This window comes from Pteropus medius, unplaced genomic scaffold, assembly GCF_902729225.1.
Source record: "Pteropus medius unplaced genomic scaffold, Ma_sr-lr_union100, whole genome shotgun sequence".
Classification (NCBI taxonomy): Eukaryota; Metazoa; Chordata; class Mammalia; order Chiroptera; family Pteropodidae; genus Pteropus; species Pteropus medius.
In genome coordinates, this window is record NW_024344377.1 from 1,534,185 (window position 1) to 1,553,433 (window position 19,249).

The 19,249-nt window shown below is 38.3% G+C and overlaps 1 protein-coding gene across 8 annotated transcripts in view; it reads right to left on the minus strand.

The window, feature by feature from the left end:
• The window catches only part of PLEKHA1 (pleckstrin homology domain containing A1), a 50,126-nt gene that overhangs the window by 29,357 nt on the left and 1,520 nt on the right, over positions 1-19,249 (minus strand). For 7 of the 8 annotated variants that reach the window (XM_039870800.1, XM_039870805.1, XM_039870804.1 and 4 more), the window contains exons 2-4: positions 9,273-9,433; positions 5,749-5,805; positions 3,433-3,478 (exon numbers count right to left, since the gene is read on the minus strand). In XM_039870800.1, coding sequence (XP_039726734.1) covers positions 3,433-3,478; positions 5,749-5,805; positions 9,273-9,413 — 244 coding nt within the window. In that variant the 5' untranslated portion in view covers positions 9,414-9,433. Of the gene's footprint in view, positions 1-3,432; positions 3,479-5,748; positions 5,806-9,272; positions 9,434-19,249 lie in introns of those variants that run through there. The other variant, XM_039870806.1, reaches the window with a different exon arrangement.

Here is a 19,249-nt window from a genome sequence, read left to right on the forward strand (position 1 = left end):
CCTTTAGTGACTACTTGTATAAAGCAAAGCCTACCTCTGCATATACAGTTGCCGACAAACTACTACTCCTGTATTAAAACTTACTAATTACATATCGCATGCATTTATTTTTTAAACAAATATTCTAGGATTATTTGAATAGCTACGGTGTTGCAATTTTTGAAATATAAGAATAATTTCCAGAAGTCTCCATTGAAATTTTAAATGGTATACCAGCACTCAGCTCTATACGACCAAGGGAAGGGGGAGATGTAACCCTTTAGGGAAAATAAGTTATTTCTCAAATGCATAAGATTCTGAAATTGGAACTGAGACCAAGACACTAAAGCAGAGCTTCCTTGAATTGAGATGAGAATCTCAGAAAGGAAATCAAATAATTTCTTGAGAAGTGCTATAAAACAACTAGACTGAAAACTAAAGAAATTTAAAACACTGTAAATCAGTTCTTTCATATCTTACTAGAGGCTGGAGAAATTATAAATGCCATAAAGATAAACTAAGATAAATTAACTCGCTAGGACAATGTCCACATTTAGCTTCTGCTTTTAATCTCTAACAACAATCAGTAAAGCATCTTTTCCCAGCTTAGGCTGAGTTCTCATGATGGCTTCTTCCTCTCAAGGCTGTTTTGGGAAACTGCCTAGAGCGTCTGGAGAGTTTGAACTCTAAGCACTTAGTGATACAGTACACCTGCCACCAAGCAAGTGCTTACTGAACACACACGCTTTTGCATGAATAACATTTATATAAGGATCTCTTTTATGGGAAAGAGAGGCAAATATACCTCTAAAAAGACTCTTAGCACACCTTGCAGTCTGAATAACAATTCATGTGCTTTAAGTATTGTTTCAAGAGGCATAGTGATGTGATGGGTTAAAAAAATCAGAGCCTAGAGTCAGACCTGACTAGCTCATGCACTGATTAGCAGTATCATCTTAGAAACATTACTTAATCTCTCTGAGCTCTGTTATTCTCGTCTAGGACACGGAATGCCAGCCATCCCTTCCTTGAGGGGTAGAGGTGATGTATGTAAGAAAACTGCACAGTGCGTGGGACAAAATATTCTTCTTCAGCATCTTTCCCTTCCACTGCTTATGTTATCTGGAGACTTCCAAGTAAGAAAGCTTGGTGGAAAATTACTGAAAAGTAGCATATTTGCATTATTGGGGGAGGGGACAGAGAAAGGAGGAAATAAAACTCTGAATAAAAAAAAAATGTATGAAATGTCGAAGTTGCCATGCTTTTATTTAAAGCCTACAGTACCTGGTCTTCCTAGGGGGTCTCCCATCCAAGTACTAACCAGGCCCGACCCTGCTTAGCTTCCGGGATCAGACGGGATCAGGCACGAAGTTGCCATGCTTTTAAAGTTTCGTCGTCTCTAATGAAGGAACATATCTCACAGGCTTGGGTTTTCACTACCTTTTCACTTGAGCACTTCTGTATTTCATTTCGAATTTTTACTATCAGAGTGAATAGATCAAAGCCTGAAGCACAAATATTAGCATGACTGCAAACAATAACCATTTCACAAACTAGGCTCAATCTCGCTATGGTTCACATATGCTTATGGATCAAATGGTTATGAGAAATTACATCACGTTATTTCGCCAATTCCATTTCCTCTATTCTTTCTCTATCCTCTCTTCCTCTATCAGTCAGACGTTGGACTTTCCTGATGGAACCTCTAATTTTCTTTTTTCTCTCCCATTATCCATCTTTATCTCTGTTCTCCTTTTAGGTTTTTTTGACTTTCTTTTCCTGAGTTTTGCATGGCCTCATGTTCCTTTTTCTATTTGATAGTTCTCAAAAGTCATGTAATCCTGGGCTATCTATTCATGTTTCAAAATAAGGTACTAAAACTCTGATTAGAAGCTCTTGAATGCATGTAGGACTGCTGACTGGTGGACTTCGCTGTACACAGTCTTTTAGCAGAAACGCCCGGCAGTCAACTCCCCTGGCTCTCTTCTCTGGGGTGTTCGGATTCTTAGCCCACCTACACGTGGCTCTCCAATGCTCTGGGGCGGGATGAAGGAAAGGGCTGCATTCAGTGTGCAGACTTTCATTCAATCCTATTTTCGGTGTCGTGCTTCATCTCTCTTCTCTGGAACTAGAGTTCGCAAGCGCACAGCCTCACTGATTCTATTTCTGGAGACACTATACATGCCATTACTTGCTGGAATGGGGGGTGGCTGCCTGACTGAGCCAGACGCAGGTAGAGGTTAGAGGTTGTTTCTTATATAGATGTTCAAACAAAGTCCCCTTTTTTAGTCTCTCCTCACTGTTGCTTCCCCAGACAAATCCAGCATCCAAGTCTACCTAGAGTTGGAGCATGGGCAGGACACTGCGATGGCCAGCTCTACTAAGTTGTTTATCATCCCTCCTCCATCCGCCTTCCATCTTTATACCCTGTGGGTTACAGATGTCTGCTAGTTTCATCAAAGATGGTTTGAATGTTTCTTGTTCTCACTGTTTTTGAGCAATCTGAGGAAGCAGAGGTGGGAAAGCCAATGTTGCCATTTTGAGTGGAAGCTGTGGTTCCATTTTACAAGCCAGAGGCTCCCTCTCCAAAGGCAAGCATTTATGAATCTTTTCTCTATCCCCTCTGGTAGCAGAGGACTAACTATTAGCAGACCAATAAATGATCAGTCTTAATCTTTGATTCCAACTAAAATTACCCGCTCTAAATACTCCCATAACTGAACGTCTAATCTATTACTATATATTCCTATTTGTTCAAAATGTAAGCTTGAGATTTTATATTAAAAAGACTTGCCGAGAATACGTGTATGACAAATTCTAAAATACAAAGTCCTCTGTTACTTGACTTGCCCCTAGAAAAGTCAGAAAAGGAGACTGCGCACTCCTTTTCTGACCGTGATGAATGCAGGAATCACCTGGCACTGTATCTGCCTGCGAGACACCAGCTTGTGAGAGTCACGGGGGCGGCGATCGCATCTTGCCACCCTCATAGTCCCAGAGACGAGCACGGTGCACGTATGTGGGACGTTCACTAAATGTCTGATGAACGAATTAATCAGATACCCTCGATTACCCCACGCTATGAACTTCTCATTACCTACCAGCTGAAAAACAAATCCTTTCATTATTTATGTATTAAATATAGACTAATACAAGGTAGAAAGTTAAGTATTACCTGAAACCTTGCTGGGGGTGATCACTGTAAAGACCTAGACAATGATTACACATGGACAGAGGGAGGGGGCTGGAGCGGGATGGGACTCAGGAAAGAGGCTTCAGGGGTGAGAGAGCAGTTTTATTTCTTCACCTGGATGGGGGTCTCAAGGGAATTTGCCTTAGAATAATTCATTAGCCATTAGGTTTGTGTCGTGTTGTTTTTGGTGACTGTTTTACAATATGGTGTAATTACATTAATCTAACTTCAAATAACTCACATAAAATACAGCAACTTACCAAAGCAGAACTCAGCCTTTGGCCTCAGCTTAGTTGCATCGCTAACCTAACGAGAGAGAGAGAATCACTTACACTTCTTCATGGGCTACGATAACCAGCCTTAAATACTGTGTAACTTCCGAGTGTGTAACTTCCCAATAATCATACACATCTAACACACGGATATAAAATTAAATTTTAAAGGCAACTGAAAAAGAACTGCAAATTAAATATAGGATGACTCCCAACTGCAAGGTGTTTAAAACAAATGACGCTTCAATGTTCTCTTTCAACAAGCTTGTTTTCTTCTTCCAAGGAAACGTGAAGGAGTTGAAAGTAAATGATTAAGTTTTATGTCACACATATTAATATTTTTCATTTAACATAATTTTCAAAATACCCTCAAATGAATACTCTACAGAAATGACGAATTCTTCTCAGACTGTCTATTTCTAAATTAGCTGTCAATGATAAGAGAAAATGATGGTGAGCAAAGGGCAGATTGTGTACTTAAGAAAGTCCAAAAACCCAGAAGGCATTAATCTGCAACGAGGAAAATCAAAATGGCACTGGATCCCCTCTTCTACATTAGAATAGTCCAGGATGACGGGGTCGCCTTACTCCGTGGAATGCGCGGCTCCTCTGAGAAGCTGAAGCGACTAACTGCGCCTGGCCTGGGCGCCACCAGCCTCCACGTGAGGCAGCTGTCTGGAAGCCCACTCATGCCGACTGCTGTGCTGCTGCCCAGCGTCAGGACTTAGAACTGTAGCATCTGTTTTGTACCTTCAAAAGGAATTCTAAGTCTGGGGTTCCTGACTGATCCCAACTATAAATTCACAGCTCTGAGTCACACTGAAATTTGTTCCAGGAATAAATTCTGGAAAAAAAAGTGGCATGTCTAAAGTCGAGTACAAAGTGTACAATTCAAACTTCCGTAGGCTGTGGGGCAGAGATGAAAGCTACCAGAACTGCACAGAGGTTATATTTTAAAAGGGGAGCAATGGAGAAAAAACAGCAGCTGGCCAGTCAGCCTGCCTGCTTAGTTAATAGTTTATTTTTAAAAAAGGATCTCATTTTTAAAAAGACCAGGCAACGAGCAACTGAAAAAGATACCAGCAGATGGGCAATCTCTCTCTCCACTTATTTCAGTAAAATAGGCCTTTCCACATCACATCACTGAGAGTCGAAAATGCTTGCAGCATGTTTACATGATGGGATGCATATAGTGTAGGCATCAAGCCAACTGAGGATCTAGAACTTTTATAATGACATGCTACACTTCGTAATAGTCTCTTTAGAATATAAGTTGCAAGCTACCTGGATGCAAATTAAATGATGTAAATTAAATGTTTTAATTTACAGGAATACTTGAGGCAAACAAACAATATTTGTTTTATAAATTTACAAAATATGGCTTTAACACGTTTCCCTTTAAATAATGTAATCTTTATTGTCCAAGGGCTAATTATTTTTTTGTCAGTGAGACTGAATAGCTCTTTTGTTACAGTGATAAAATATTTTATTTAAAAAATACCTTTTAAACGGAGGCACACTTGCAAATTGGTCTTCTGATAAAGACCTGTGCTAACTAATAGAATCGCAGTTGGTGCAGAATAGTACGCATATGCGCATCATTGAATCACACTGTGTTGTGCAGAATAGTAAGCATATGCGCATCACTGAATCACACTGTGTGCTCCTCATATTTCACACATTAAGTCATCAACAAGTGTATTATTTTGTGTAAAATACAAAAAATTCAGAGGGCTAGCTCCTCAGCATGCCTATCTTGGTTCCCAAAACACCAATAAAAGAAATAAATACTGTCTGATAATAACGAATCTAAATTTTTAAAAAATGTATTGCAAAAATGCCAGAAAAAATCAACAAACAAGAGATTTAAGAAACAGAGTGAACCGAGGGAAAAATCATCCTTTCATCATGAAGATGGTTCATATTTTACCCCAAATAAAATATAAACAAAAAGTCAAAGGTTATGGAATTAAAAATTAGAAATGGCTTAAATATAATAGAGTTAGAAAAACATCTCCATTGTTCCCAAAGAGAGAACCTGTTAACTGACTTCCCCCTTCTAATATTTATATACCTGATCATAAAAGTTAATGTTAACTTTCACAATTTGCCACACCTTATGTTATCTCCGTATTTTTTCTAGTTTTATCAAACAACAACAAAACATAGTAATCAGGTACTATTTTCAGCATTATGTGAACCTGAACATCATCATTAAATGACACAGAAAGGGAATCGCTTTTACTCGCACTCCCGTCCCGAGGGATTGTGACCCACGCATACAGCCCGACACAGAAAGCCTACCTTTGAAATGTAGGTGAGTTTAATGGCTCCGACACGTGACGATCCAGAAGGCAGGTTCTGGAAATAAATGATTAACGTATAATTAATATCCACCATTACCAATTTATGTTATAATACTGTACACATACTGAAAATAAGATTTTTCAATATCACATATTACAAAGCAACTTTTCAGTTTAGGCATTTACTATGTCTGAAATCAAGTTGACAATGTGGATAACAAAAGTGAACTCTACTCTGTTCCACCTTAATACTTTCTATAACTAAAAGGCTATTTTTCTCATTGCAGTTGAACTTAGTTTCTCTTTCGTGGGCTTAAAAAAAAAAGCTTCCAAATATAAACCCTAAATAAATATGGATATAGAATTATAACTTTTGAATGTGTAAGTAACTTTAAATGATTGTATTCTTATACAAAATATTTTATGGTTAGAGTGTTTTTGTTTTTCTTTTCTTTAAGTTTGGATAAGGAAATAAAATGTTACAATGTCTTCAAGACCTAACTACTATGAAAGCAATTTTTTTCCAAACACTGCTACCCTTCCATTCAAAATTTTTCTTTTAAGTCCTCCATAACTCTACTATCTTGCCTAGATGAAGACAGCTCCAAGCCTTTGTGTGAGGAAAAGAAATGAGACGCTATATCATGGCTGGATGACATAAAGGGTCACAGATTAAACAGTGGCGCAGTACGGAGAAATCCAAGTAGCTGACAAATAAAGGATATTCAAAATATCTAGTTTCTATGACCGGTATAATTGCTGCCAAGTTCAACCAGAAGAAAAGTGGGTTTCCAAATGTGTTACTTGACAAGGAACAAGAAATAATAAACTAATATGACATTTAAGATAAAAAGGGAAATGAGGCATTTGTTCTTATGAGCTCCTGCACTCTTTTCACCAAAACATTTTTTCAGGTTTCTTCGAATTCACTTCCCAATACAGCTACTTAATTATTTACTATTCCACCATTACTCATGCCCTTAATACATCACAGAAAGCCCCAAGCTGATCCCAGTAATACACCAGAATGGACTTTCAAACCAACAGGGGTAAGGGAAACAAAACGGAAGCACGGCTCCGTGAAGGCAGGTGAGCCAAGCCAACGTTCTCGCATTACCAGGGCCGTCAGGATCGGTGGGACGTGTCACAGCACCAAAACATCAGCCATCATATTGCCGTTTTTTAGTACATGAAGGTGGGGGGGAGGGAGGATACATTATCAATTTCGTGTGGTTGAATTTAATTTAACACTCTTAAGCAAGACATTTTACTAAAGTTTTCATGAGAGAGCTATAAGTCTTGATTAATACATTTAAAAGTGACACGAAGCTGGTATTGGTGGCTAATACAATGGTTGGAAAAATCAAGACTGTAAAAGAATCTCATCAACTGGAATGAAGTGATAAAATTATTAGGAACTAAATAAAAAGGCGTATTTAAAATTCTGCACTACGTTCGGAAAAACCAATGCACTAATGACACCACAAAAATCTGGCTTCGAAAGAGTTCACGTGAGGAAGACCTGGCTGAGTGCCAGCTCCGGCAGACGCCCTCCCTGCTGCAGTGTCCCTCTCCCCCCTCCCTGCTGCAGTGTCCCTCCCTGCTGCAGTGTCCCCTCCCTGCTGCAGTGTCGGGCTTTGGCTTCTTTGCCCTCGCTGTTCTCTGAGTACCGAACACCCACTTCTCCACCTCTTGGCCGAAATCATACCCATACTTTTAGGTGAATTTCAAATGTTACCGCCTCCATGAAGACTTGACCTCCCTCTTCTAGCTGAATTCCAAGTTTACGTTCCTGTCTGTGTAATAAAACATATTCTATTTTATTTATTTATCTTTTAGTACTAGTAAAAGGAGAAATTCTGAGAAGGAGAACCTATTATATATGAAGACAGAAAAACAATCAAGGAGTTTTAAATAAAATTCAGGAGAAAGCATATCTTGTGGAGAGAGACAAACGAAGAAGAGAAGAGGCCGAACTGAGCAATGGCTCACACGGCTGAGAGGGACCAGAGACTGGAACTCAGTGAACAGTACTTAGAGGGACTCAGGGGGACGAAGTTATTTTCTACTTTGGGAAAAGGAGTTTGGGAAGGGATTGTGCCACAAAAGGGAGGAATATGATTTATGTTTTGTTTGTTTGTTTTAAAAAGGTAAAGATGAACTGTGGCTTTCTGCTGACCTGTTCCTTCTCCCACTGACTCTGGTCATGTAAGCAAGGCATGAATCATGTGGTTGCATAGCCAGGTGACTACCACCAAGAAAACTGGTTACAGAGGTAAGGGAGTAAAACGAGTGTCCGTAAGCTTTTAGGGATAAGGACAGAGACAAGGCAGTTCCTAGCAAAACAGTCTCATACAAAGTCAGCACTCAAATAATATAAACTGAATTAAAATACAAATTATCCTCCAAAATGTGAAAGGCTGCATATGGATAATGGTCTAAACTTTATAGAGAATCAGAGGGCAAAAGTACGATTAATGGGTGGAAGGTATAAGAAATGAGATATGGCTCACAGAACAAATAATAATTAAAGCTGTCTTAAATATAATATGTACTTTTTAGTAATGTGTAGTTCAAACAACAGCTAAAGTAAAGATCAGAGATAAATGAGTTTCTTGCATTAAGGAGGCTGAATTAATAGCAAGGTCCCTTACAACTCGAAGTCTATATAAACAAGTGTAAATGCATTAGCATACACGTACTTTATCTCATCGAAAATCAGTACAGGGTAGTACAGAATACTGGACTAGTTGTGAGCTCCTGCTCTGTGAAACAGAAGGGAGCCTCCTGGAAGTCGGTCCCTGATGTTCCCCTCACCCATAGGTTCCTCATCTGCATTAGCCCAGGAGACTGTGTTAGTTTAGAAGTTTGCGAGGGACTCATCCCTTGCTTTGCACATACTTCTTTGCAGTAGACATCTCAATCTGAATAGCTTCACAGGTAGAGAAAATCTAAAACTGTTTAACAGGTGATCTCTAACCCAAGGTCTCTCATGGATCCTAAAATTAGAATGCTAATTTTTTCTAATTTTTAATTTATGATATTTAACCCAACGATGTGCAAGGCAATAATAAAATCAAAGTGGATTTCAACTCATGAATGGCATTACAACGGCGGACACTCAAGTTTGACACTACGAGATGAAAGGACCACATATATGCGAGGGGGTCGACTAGTTTTAGTTGTTTATTTATCAAAAGATAGTAGTCTCTATCCTAGAGATGGTACCTTAAACCTAAATGACGTTGAAATATCTACCAGAGATAGCGTTTCTCTCCCAAGGGAAGAAAAACAGATATGACGCATAAATTTTTATCAAATAAACTTAGCATTTTATCTCCCGAACTATAAATAAGACAGTAGGAGTTGGGTATGCAGGGCAAAGAGAGTGAAACCAGAAATGATCTAAATATATACTGCTTAGGAAGACGAATCCTCACATCAGCGTAGTATATCAAATACTTTAAGAATTAAAACTCTTAAATGCTTTTAAAAAAAGGTAACACTTTGGATTTTACAAACCTGTGGATTATCCATGTACCATACAAAACTATCTTCTCTGGTATCCAGTATGAAGTACCTTCGAAGAAATTTCCCACTATTTTCATTTTCTTCAATGTCTAGAAAACCACAAATGCGATTCTGACGATCCACATAAGGCATTTCTGAGCTTGAACATTACACTGTAAAATAAAAATATGAACAGTAAGTATTTCTCAGTGGACTTCAAGCATCAAATATGCTTCGGTATGATTAGTTCAACAAGGAGCTTACTTTCCAACACTGGTGGGGACTGGTTAATGTGAATACGTACAAAGCATGGCCAAAAATCACTTTTGAAATTCAGCTTATTATGAGTGGTTATCAAGTGTAACTGTTCACAGTGATGAGGACAAAGGAGAAATATTCCCCTCCGCTGAATAATTTACTTTTTCCCTAAACAAACCCAAGTGAGCCAAAAAATTAGGTATCCAAACTTTTATTTCCTCACTTATAAATTGAGATAATCTACTTTTCAGACTGTTTTAGAATACTTTTAAATTCACAAAACAGTAGCTAACCTTTACTGGTCACTTCCTATATGGTAGGCTCTGTGTGATTCTTTTCCACGCACTTTCTCATTTAATCCTCAAAATGACCCTACAAGTAGGCATCAATTTCCCTGTTTCACAAAGAAGAAACTTAACCGTGAGAAGGGGAAGTGACTTTCCAAGATTAGAGAACTAGTACGTAATGGATCAAAACATGAATCAGATTCTTGGACTTCAGAGCTTATATTTTAATCTCTACACCATCCTGTCTCTCCAAAACCCTTTGAACTGTTAAAACTATGAAACTAAAAAAATGAATCAAAATAAAGTTAGCCGACACCACAAAGACAGAGATAAGTAGGTATTATGTGCCTCCTGACGGAAGATACAAACGTCACCACCAATGAAGTGAACATACTATAACAAAAAAAAAAGTTTTTACTGAATCTGATCAAGTCTCTAGATCTCCCTACGTCTAACTACCAATTAAGAGGTAATAACACAGAGGAACATATTAAAATGAACTAGAGAAATTCAATCAGCGAAAGCCAAACTGTGGAAAACAACAGGACAAAGAACACTGTTTCTTCAGGAAAAAAATTACTACAGGGAAAAATAAGAGAGAGAAAGAGAGAGGTTATCGATTAAAAGAGACTTCATAGGCATATCATATTCTGATTCTGAAGTAGTGAAATTTGTATTGTACTGAATAAAGTTAAAAACTATGACTTGGTTAAAAAAAAAAAGCGTTTATAGTCATTTTTTTCCTCTAGAAATTAGATATGTAATTCCTTCCTGATGTTATGCAAATATGCAGACTGTTCCTATTCTGGTGCTTGTATAGCCAGCACCAACATCTTTGGGCAGGCTGAATTTATTTATGTAACTAGTTCTTCATTCAAAGCTCAAGGAAAGTTTAACTTGCAGTGAAAATTCAATTAGTATACACTCTGCTATACACTGTATATCTAAATCGCCATTGTATATGCAACCAGAGAAACGGTGAAATACACCAAAAAGTTTTAAACCAAACTATCCATTAAATTTGTATGTGTGTGTTATTATAAATCTGGCATTTAGAAAAGACAATTTATTTAAAGAATTTACCCAAAGTTTTTAAATTTTTCTAACACGTCATCAAAACTAGCTATACTATCCTAACACTCACTACAGGTAAAAACTAGGAACCCGCACAGTACTGCCTCGAGACAGACACAGACCAAAGGAAAAGAACTGAGAACCCAGAGACAAACCCATACAGCTTTGGCCAACTGATTTTCAATGTGGAGCTAACATCACGCAATGAGAAAACAGCCTCTTCGACAAATGGTGCTGGGATAACTGGATACCCACATGCTAAAGAATGAAACGGGACCCCCCGCCTCACCTCACAGCATGTAGAAAAAATTACTCCAAATGGATTAACAAGCTACATATAAGAGCTAAAACTATAAAACCTTAAGAAAATATAGGGGTTAATCTTCATGACCTTGGATTTGGTGACGAATTCTTAGATATAACAGCAAAAGCACAAGTAAAGAAAGAAAAAAAGAAGACAAATTGGACTTCATAAAAATTTAAAACTTTTTTTGCATTAAATGACATCAAGAAAATGAAACAACCTACAGAATGAGAGGAAATATTGCAAGTTATATATCTGATAAGGGTCTAGCATCCGAATATATAACTCTCATGACAACAAAAACCTAGTTAAAAAATGGGCAAAGGAGATATACAAATGGCCAACCAGAACACAAAAAAGATGCTCAAATTTATTTGTCATTGGGGAAATACAAAAGCAAAACCACAATGAGATACCACTTCAGACCCACCAGGATGGATATAATTAAGAGAGGAAAATAACAAGCTTGGCGACCATGTGGAAAAACTGGAACCCTCCGACATTGCTGGTGGAAATGTAAAACGGTACAAGAGCTGTGGAAAACAGTTTGGTGGTTCTTCAAAAGTTAAACAGAATTACCATACAACCCCACACTTCTACTCCTAGGTGTTTACTCAAAAGAACTGAAAACAGATACTCAAACAATTACACATGAATGTGCATAGCGGCACTATTCACAAGAACCAAAAAGTGAAAATCACCCGTATTTCCAACAACAGGTGAACGGATAAAAATAAGGTCTATCCACACAATGGAATGTTATCCAGACGCAGAAAGGAGTCAAGTGCTGCTACCCCAAACAGTCAAAATTCCAGTAAGGTAGTTTATAAAAATGGACAAGGTGATTCTATTATATACTTAAATGCAAATAACAAAAAAGTCGTATCTACTTCCCAAAGAACAGACTTACGCTACTTGATTTCAAGACTTAAAACTACAGCAATAAAGACAGTGTAGAATTGGTGAAAAGACAAATAGAATAAACCGACGGAATGGCACGGCATCCAGAAACGGATGTACACACGTTCTGTCAATTGATTTTCAACAAAGATGCTGAGGCAATGCCATAGGGGAAGGATAGTCTTTCAACAAATGGGACTGGAACACTTAGCTATCCATGCAGGAAAAAATTAACTCGAAATGGATGAGACCTACTGTCAAAGCTGTAATAGTGAAGCTTCTAAAAAAAAATGTAGGAGAAAGTCTTCATGACCTTGGGGAGCAGACAAAGAGCCTGAACCATGTAATGGTTCATGTACTGAACTTAATCAAAATTAAGAACTGCTCTTTGAAAGGAACCATTAAGAAATCAAAAGACAAGCCACGAAATGGGAGAAAATATTCAATATACATATATCAAATAACAGATAACCAAGAACAGGCAAAGAATTATTACAATTCAATAAAGAGACAAACAACCAAATAGAAAAATGGGCAAAAAATATGAACAGACAAGCCAATAAAGAAGATATGTAAATAGTAAATAAGCACATAAAAAGATGCTCATCATCTTTAGTCAGGAAGGTATCACAAATAAAAACCATGATATACCGCTAGAATGGCTAAAACAAACAAACAAAAAAACCGAAAATATGACAATACCAGATGCTGACAAGGATGAAGAATAAACACTCTCTCATACACTGCTGGTGGGAATGCAAAATAGTCCAGCAACATGGGAAGACAGTCTGGCATATTCTAATAAAGTTAAACATACTCTTACAATATGACCCGACAACCCCACACTTAGGTATTTATCCAACTGAACTAAAGGTTTATAGTCACACAAAAACCCATATAGAAATGTTTATAGTAATATTATTCATATTGGCAAAAGCAGAAACAACCCAAATGTCATCAATAAGTAAACACATAAAACGTGGAATGCCTATACAATGGAATAGCACTCTACGGTATTGAGGGACTACTGCTACCTGGAACAATATGGCTGAAATTCATCGACTTGTGAACTTTAAATGGACATAGTTTATTGCATGTGACAAACTCCAAAAAGTTAATAAAAAAATTCAATAGCAATAAAAAAAATTGAGAGATATTTATTGACAAAGAGATAAAATAAAATATTATCTAAATAATTTGGAAGGTGGGAATGGAAGGAGGTATGGCCTGGGTTGATAATTATTGTTCACAATTCTTCGTAATAGAAAAGTTCAAAACAAAACAAAAAACCTATACCACACAGAGATACCATGTCTCACATATCAGATTGGCAAAAACTCAAAAGTTTAACAAGTTTAATACTATTTATTGGTGAGATGAAAGAAAAATAGGGACTCTTACACTGCTGGTGAGAAAGTAAAATAGTACAACCCTGTGGAAATGAATTTAGCACGATTTAACAAAGTCGCATAACCGTGTATTTCTATGACCTGGTAATCCTAATTAGTATTGTAATTCTGAAACTACTTTATGTATATGATAGTATTTCATGTGCATTTAGCATAATGCAAACATACTGATACTATGATTATATTTAAAATAAAAGTAATAAAACAATTATTTGTTATTTGGAACCAAGATTTTCACAGTAAAAGATGTACATATACAAAAGGAAAAATTCTATGTAATGCATCTGAATTAGAGATACTATTAATTCATGATCTTTGAAAATACAGTAATAGAAAATCTTCACTTTACGATCTCAATATAACACTAATTTAAGGATTTTTTTGAACACCAAAACCACTAGATAACAGGTTAGAAAGCAGAATATTCATAGTTTCAAGTATCAACCCACTGTTTTCTTATTAATTACAAAGAGAAAAATGTATCTTTATAGTGGAGAAATCTTATAGCCCCTTTACCAACTGATTCAGTATCTAATAAATTTACAGTTAGGCACTAATGGATACCACTTTCCTCTAAACAGACCACGTATTATATGATTCCGCTGATATGAAATATCCAGAATGGGCAAATCCATAAAGATGGAAAGTGGATTAGTAGTTCCTAGGGCCATGGAGCAGGGGGGTATGTGGTTTCTTTTAGGGCGATAAAAACGTTCTAACACTGATTATTGTAACAGTTGCACGACTATGAATATACTAAAAGCCATTTAAATGGGTGAATTATATCCAATCAAATTTTTTGAAAAACATCTTTTGTACCAGAGTACATCGGAAACCCTAAGAAACATTTCACCTCCCAGACCTCTGAATGTTGGGGTGTCCCAGGGGGTGGTCCACAGATCTCTTCTCTACATACACTCAGTCTTGGTGAGCTCTCTCATTCCCATGGGTCTAAATACTGATGACTTCCAAACTGCCACCTCTCGCCCCAGACACTGCTGAATTCCCGACTCACGTGTACAATGGCCTCCTCTACAGATCTCCTTACTTATCTAACAGACACCTCACACTCAAACTGAGCTCCATATGGCCCCCCCTTATAAATCTGTTCCTCTTCGCTTCCTCATCTCAGTAAATAGCCAGTCCCTTCTTCCAGCTGTCCAGGCAAAATACCTTGGGAGTCATACTTGATTTTCTTTTTCTCTCATTCTGTGTCCAATCCTTCAGCAAATCCTGTTGGCTCCATCTTCAAAATGCAACCAGAATCCCGCCACTTCACACCACTGGCATCGCTGCCAGTCCGGTGCTCGCCCCCATCACCTCACCTCGCGGCTGGATTACTGCAAGGGCTCCCCTGCTTCTGCCCCTGCCCGCCTCACTCTCGTGCCAGGAGCCAGAGTGATCCCACGAAAACATGTTCAAGTGGCCATTCAATAAACCCTTATACACACTGCTACTTGCCAGGGACTATTCTAAATATTTAGATATGAATTTATTTAATCCTTTTAACAACTTTACAGATGAGAAAACGAAGGCACAGAAGATTTTAAAAATAACTCGTCCAAGGTCACACCATCGAAGTGGCAGAGTCGGGATTCAAACCCGGGGAGTCCGGCTCTAGAGCAGCACGCTCTTCGATACTATGTGATGCTGCTCTACTCAAAACTTCAACTGTGGCTGCTTATTACAATAACCTGGAAGTTTCTGAAAATCCTGAGGCCTAGACTGGAACCCCAGACCAATTAAATCAGAAACTCTGGAGATGGGCTCTAGGCATCGGTACACTTTTAAAGCTCCCCAGAAACTCCAGTGTTCAGCCGAGGTTAAGAACCGCTGCTTTAATGCAATCCAACTCAGAGTAAAAACCAAAGCCCTTACATACAGGCCTCACCCACCCACCCCCTCACCCCACTCACTCATCTGGCCACTGGACCCCTGCTGCATCAGACAAGCTCCCCACAGGGCCCTTCGACTCCAATGTCCTTCTCTCAGTGAAGCCTTCCCTTGACTTCCTACCTAAAACTGCAAACGCTCCCAACTGTCCTGGCCTTTCCCACCTCCCTTTCCTGCTTCTCCTCAACATTTCCTTAGCATATTCTACTCCTTAGCAGCTACTGCTCACAAACGCCACCACTTATTTACCTGTGTGTCTGTTTCCTCCCACTGAAATGCAGGCTCCATGACAGCAGGGGATTTCTTTTTTTCCTATTTACTATTGTTTCTCCAATGCCTGCAACAGTGGCTGGCCCATGGAAGCCACTCGGTAACTATTTGTTGAATGAAGCATTAAGAAACCCATAATTACTGCAACCAATATAAATGTTTAATTTTCTAAATAGGTGCTTTTTCCTCAACAAACAAATCATTTAGCAGATTTAACTGATTGGTTTGTTTAGATGATGGTAGGAAAAAGGTTCAAAGACCATTTTCTGTTTAGATTTATATTTTTAGTAAAGCTAGCATGAGGCAAAAATAGATAAAATTATACTATTAAAACTTCCTGAAAACGTATCCTTCAGTGTTACTTATGCTCTAAGGTGCCGTTAGATAACACGATCAGTAACGAAGTAACAAATTCAGTTAATACTTCAGTCAGGAACCAGGAAGTAAGCCAAAAAATAAAAAGCAAAACAAAAATCAGAAAGAAAAATTAAATTCTGCACAGTGAGACCTCACTAGGCCCACAAGACTTCAGTATTATTTGTTAACTAGATGTTGGGCAGGACTAACCTTGTTGTCCCCAAACTACTGACAAACACAAAGCTGAGGATAGACAGACATCAAGGATCCAGCATCTGTGGAGTCCAGCAAAGACGCGCACGCACATGCATGCACACGCACACGCATGCACACGCACGCGCACACACACGCATACACACACCCTCAGTGCTCTGCACCCTAACCAATGCGGACCATCATTCCACACTATACAAGAAGCTGACTGTAAAGAGAAAAAAAAAACTGGCAGTTTTCCACGTCTTCAGGGAGAGAATAGGGAAAAGAAGGGGGTATTCACCCAAAAGCAGAGGCAGGGGGCACCCAAGAGAACCATTCACCAAGATAAGTGCCCAGAAGGAGAGACTGGCATCCCAGTCTGCTTATGAGGTGGACAGAGTGACCGACCCTGTGCCCATCTGAGAAGGGGGAAAAGAGAATTGAGAAATGGCAGGGCACAGAATGGGGGCAGCCTGCATGCCACCCCTGGCACCAACAGGAAGTGAGTTTCCAGTGCGTTGAGTGGAGACTGCAGAAGGGAGCCGGACTTGAGCTATTTTGCTGGTATCAAAAAATGTGGCTGTAGAAAGAGAAGATCCCCAACCTACGTCATGCCCACACACTCCAAGGAGCCAGGGGCTAGACTGCCAGGGCAGGAACGAGGCGGCGAGTGCCGGCTGGAAAAGATCTACCTACAGGAAGTTTCACATTCAGGAATCCACGCAGAGGGGAATCTCCCTGCGAAATCTCACCCAAAATTCCTGTTTGGATGCCTATCAGTGGACGTCAGTGGTTCGCCACTGTTAATCTAGAGGGCTTTGATAGTACCAGGTAAGAAATACTTGTCCTTTTCCTTGTCTTCTGACTCGTCCCATCCAAGTAGACTCCAGAAGACGGAAGAGAAAAAGGTACCCTCAGGGCACACAACAACCCCTCCCCACTGCAAGTGCTTCAAGCGGTAAGTGGCCTGACACTGGGGTAAGGGAGGAGAGGAGCTTTAAATTGAACAGGAGATTGCAGGTTTAAACTGAATAGATTACACTGGAGCTTTTAATAGCTGTAAATGTAGAAAAGCTATCATTTGCCCATGATGTCATGGGAGAGAGGGGAAGAATATGCTGCAAATCACAGTTGAAAGCAGTGAACGTTGAGAAAAAAAAAAAAAATTTTCAGGTTTGTGCTCACCAAGCCCAGACTGCTGGCCAGCCTGAGGACATACAGAACTGCATTACTGAGGGAACACCTGACCTGGGAATTCCCATGAGGGACTTACTGTACCCAGGAAGATGCCACATTCGAAGTCCTCTGGGATGGCTTCCAATTCTAAGTGTGTGTGATGATCCTTTCTTCAAGAGGGTAAATGAAATACAGGATCCAGAGTTCAAGGGCTGAACTCATAAAAAGGTTAGGTCGTGAAAAGAAAGGGGTAAACCTACAACTTTTAGAGAATAAAACTATCAGACTGATAAGTCTGATAAGGGTTCCAGGTAGGAAAAAATATTTAAGACTTAAAACTTCTTAAATATTTAAGACTCTCGGACTTATTTAAATGTTTAAAAGTATCCCAACCGACTAATTTTCTTTTACACTCAACAGAAATTCCAGTTCAGAAAAGCTTCTGATATATAAAATCCCCAAAACACAAACTTCCTGAATCAAAGCAATTCAACTAACCAAAAGTCTTACCAAAATAAACAGCAAACATATTTGCTGAAATATCTTCTAGGAATTATAAACTCACATATTCTTGATCACACAAGAGCTAACAGAAAAAACATTAAGGGCTGAAATGGTTAAATGTTACAACTCCCAACAGAAATTTTGATTTTAAATAAAAATACCCCATTTTTACATTTCTAAAAATAATTAAGTATTATAGACAAATATCTAAATCTACCAAAAATTTCTGCCCTAAGAACAACTTTCTGATAGCACATCAATAAATTTCCAAATCTGTGTACTTACAAATGGTCAGAAAAATTAATACTAAACTTCAATATTTATCTCCTCCCGAAGCCATTTTATTGTATCACTGCAGATCTGAAGTGAGAGAATCATCCTTAAAGTTAATATCAAATTTTAATATTGTCAAATAGTCAAACATATGAAAAGTAGTATTTTGTTACCTCAGCTCACAGCTACTTGAACTTTTCGAATAAAAGCAGAGTGTAACTACTGTCACATCTGAATAATTACATTTTATTCTGAAAACTATTTATCTTCCCCATTCTTAAATGACAGTTATGAAAACAAGAACAGCTATTTAACATCAAGCAATATTTTAACTGCAGAATCTGACTTAAATTATGCTAATAAATTACTTCATAGATCTCATCCTGGATTACAACCTACCAGAGTCAAAATAACTGTGAGTGTTACAGTATGACTATAGGAATTTAGGATTAAGTAAAAGTCATTTTCTTAGAGCTACATTAAATGTTTTTAGAAAAAAGTCCCTATAAAATTATAAAATGTTTCCATCTTTCCCAAGTCTTTTCCCAGGAGTCTTCCATATCATATCCGATACGTTAACAACATGAGAGAATTGCCACAGTGACTTTTTAAACAAAATAACCCAATGCTATTCTTAAAGTCTTTAAACACTTCTAAAAAGGTCCTTCCGGCTTATGAACTCACGGCCATTTCCTAACAATTGTATACTTATCCTGTTTTACTGTCTCTCCTAGCCGATGACCAACTCAAATTTACACACCACCTCTTTCCTATTCTGTTACATCACTAAAACTGAAAAATAAAAACCTGCTACTTCCTCGCAAAGCAACAAGAAAAATACTAATTAACTAGAAAAAGTAAGACATGAGGCCGGTTCAATACAAAAATCCCATCTTCTTAATCTCAAAAAGTTAATCGCTGCTTACCACGAAGGACAAATTCTCTCTTCAAGAGAAACCTGTCAATGGAGGCACTGTAAGGTTTATAGCACTATAAAATAAATTAACTATTACCTCAAAATCTGCTAAGCTTAAATACACCTGTTTAAAACCTTAAGTATTCTAAAATGTCACTTCCCTTGGGAAGATT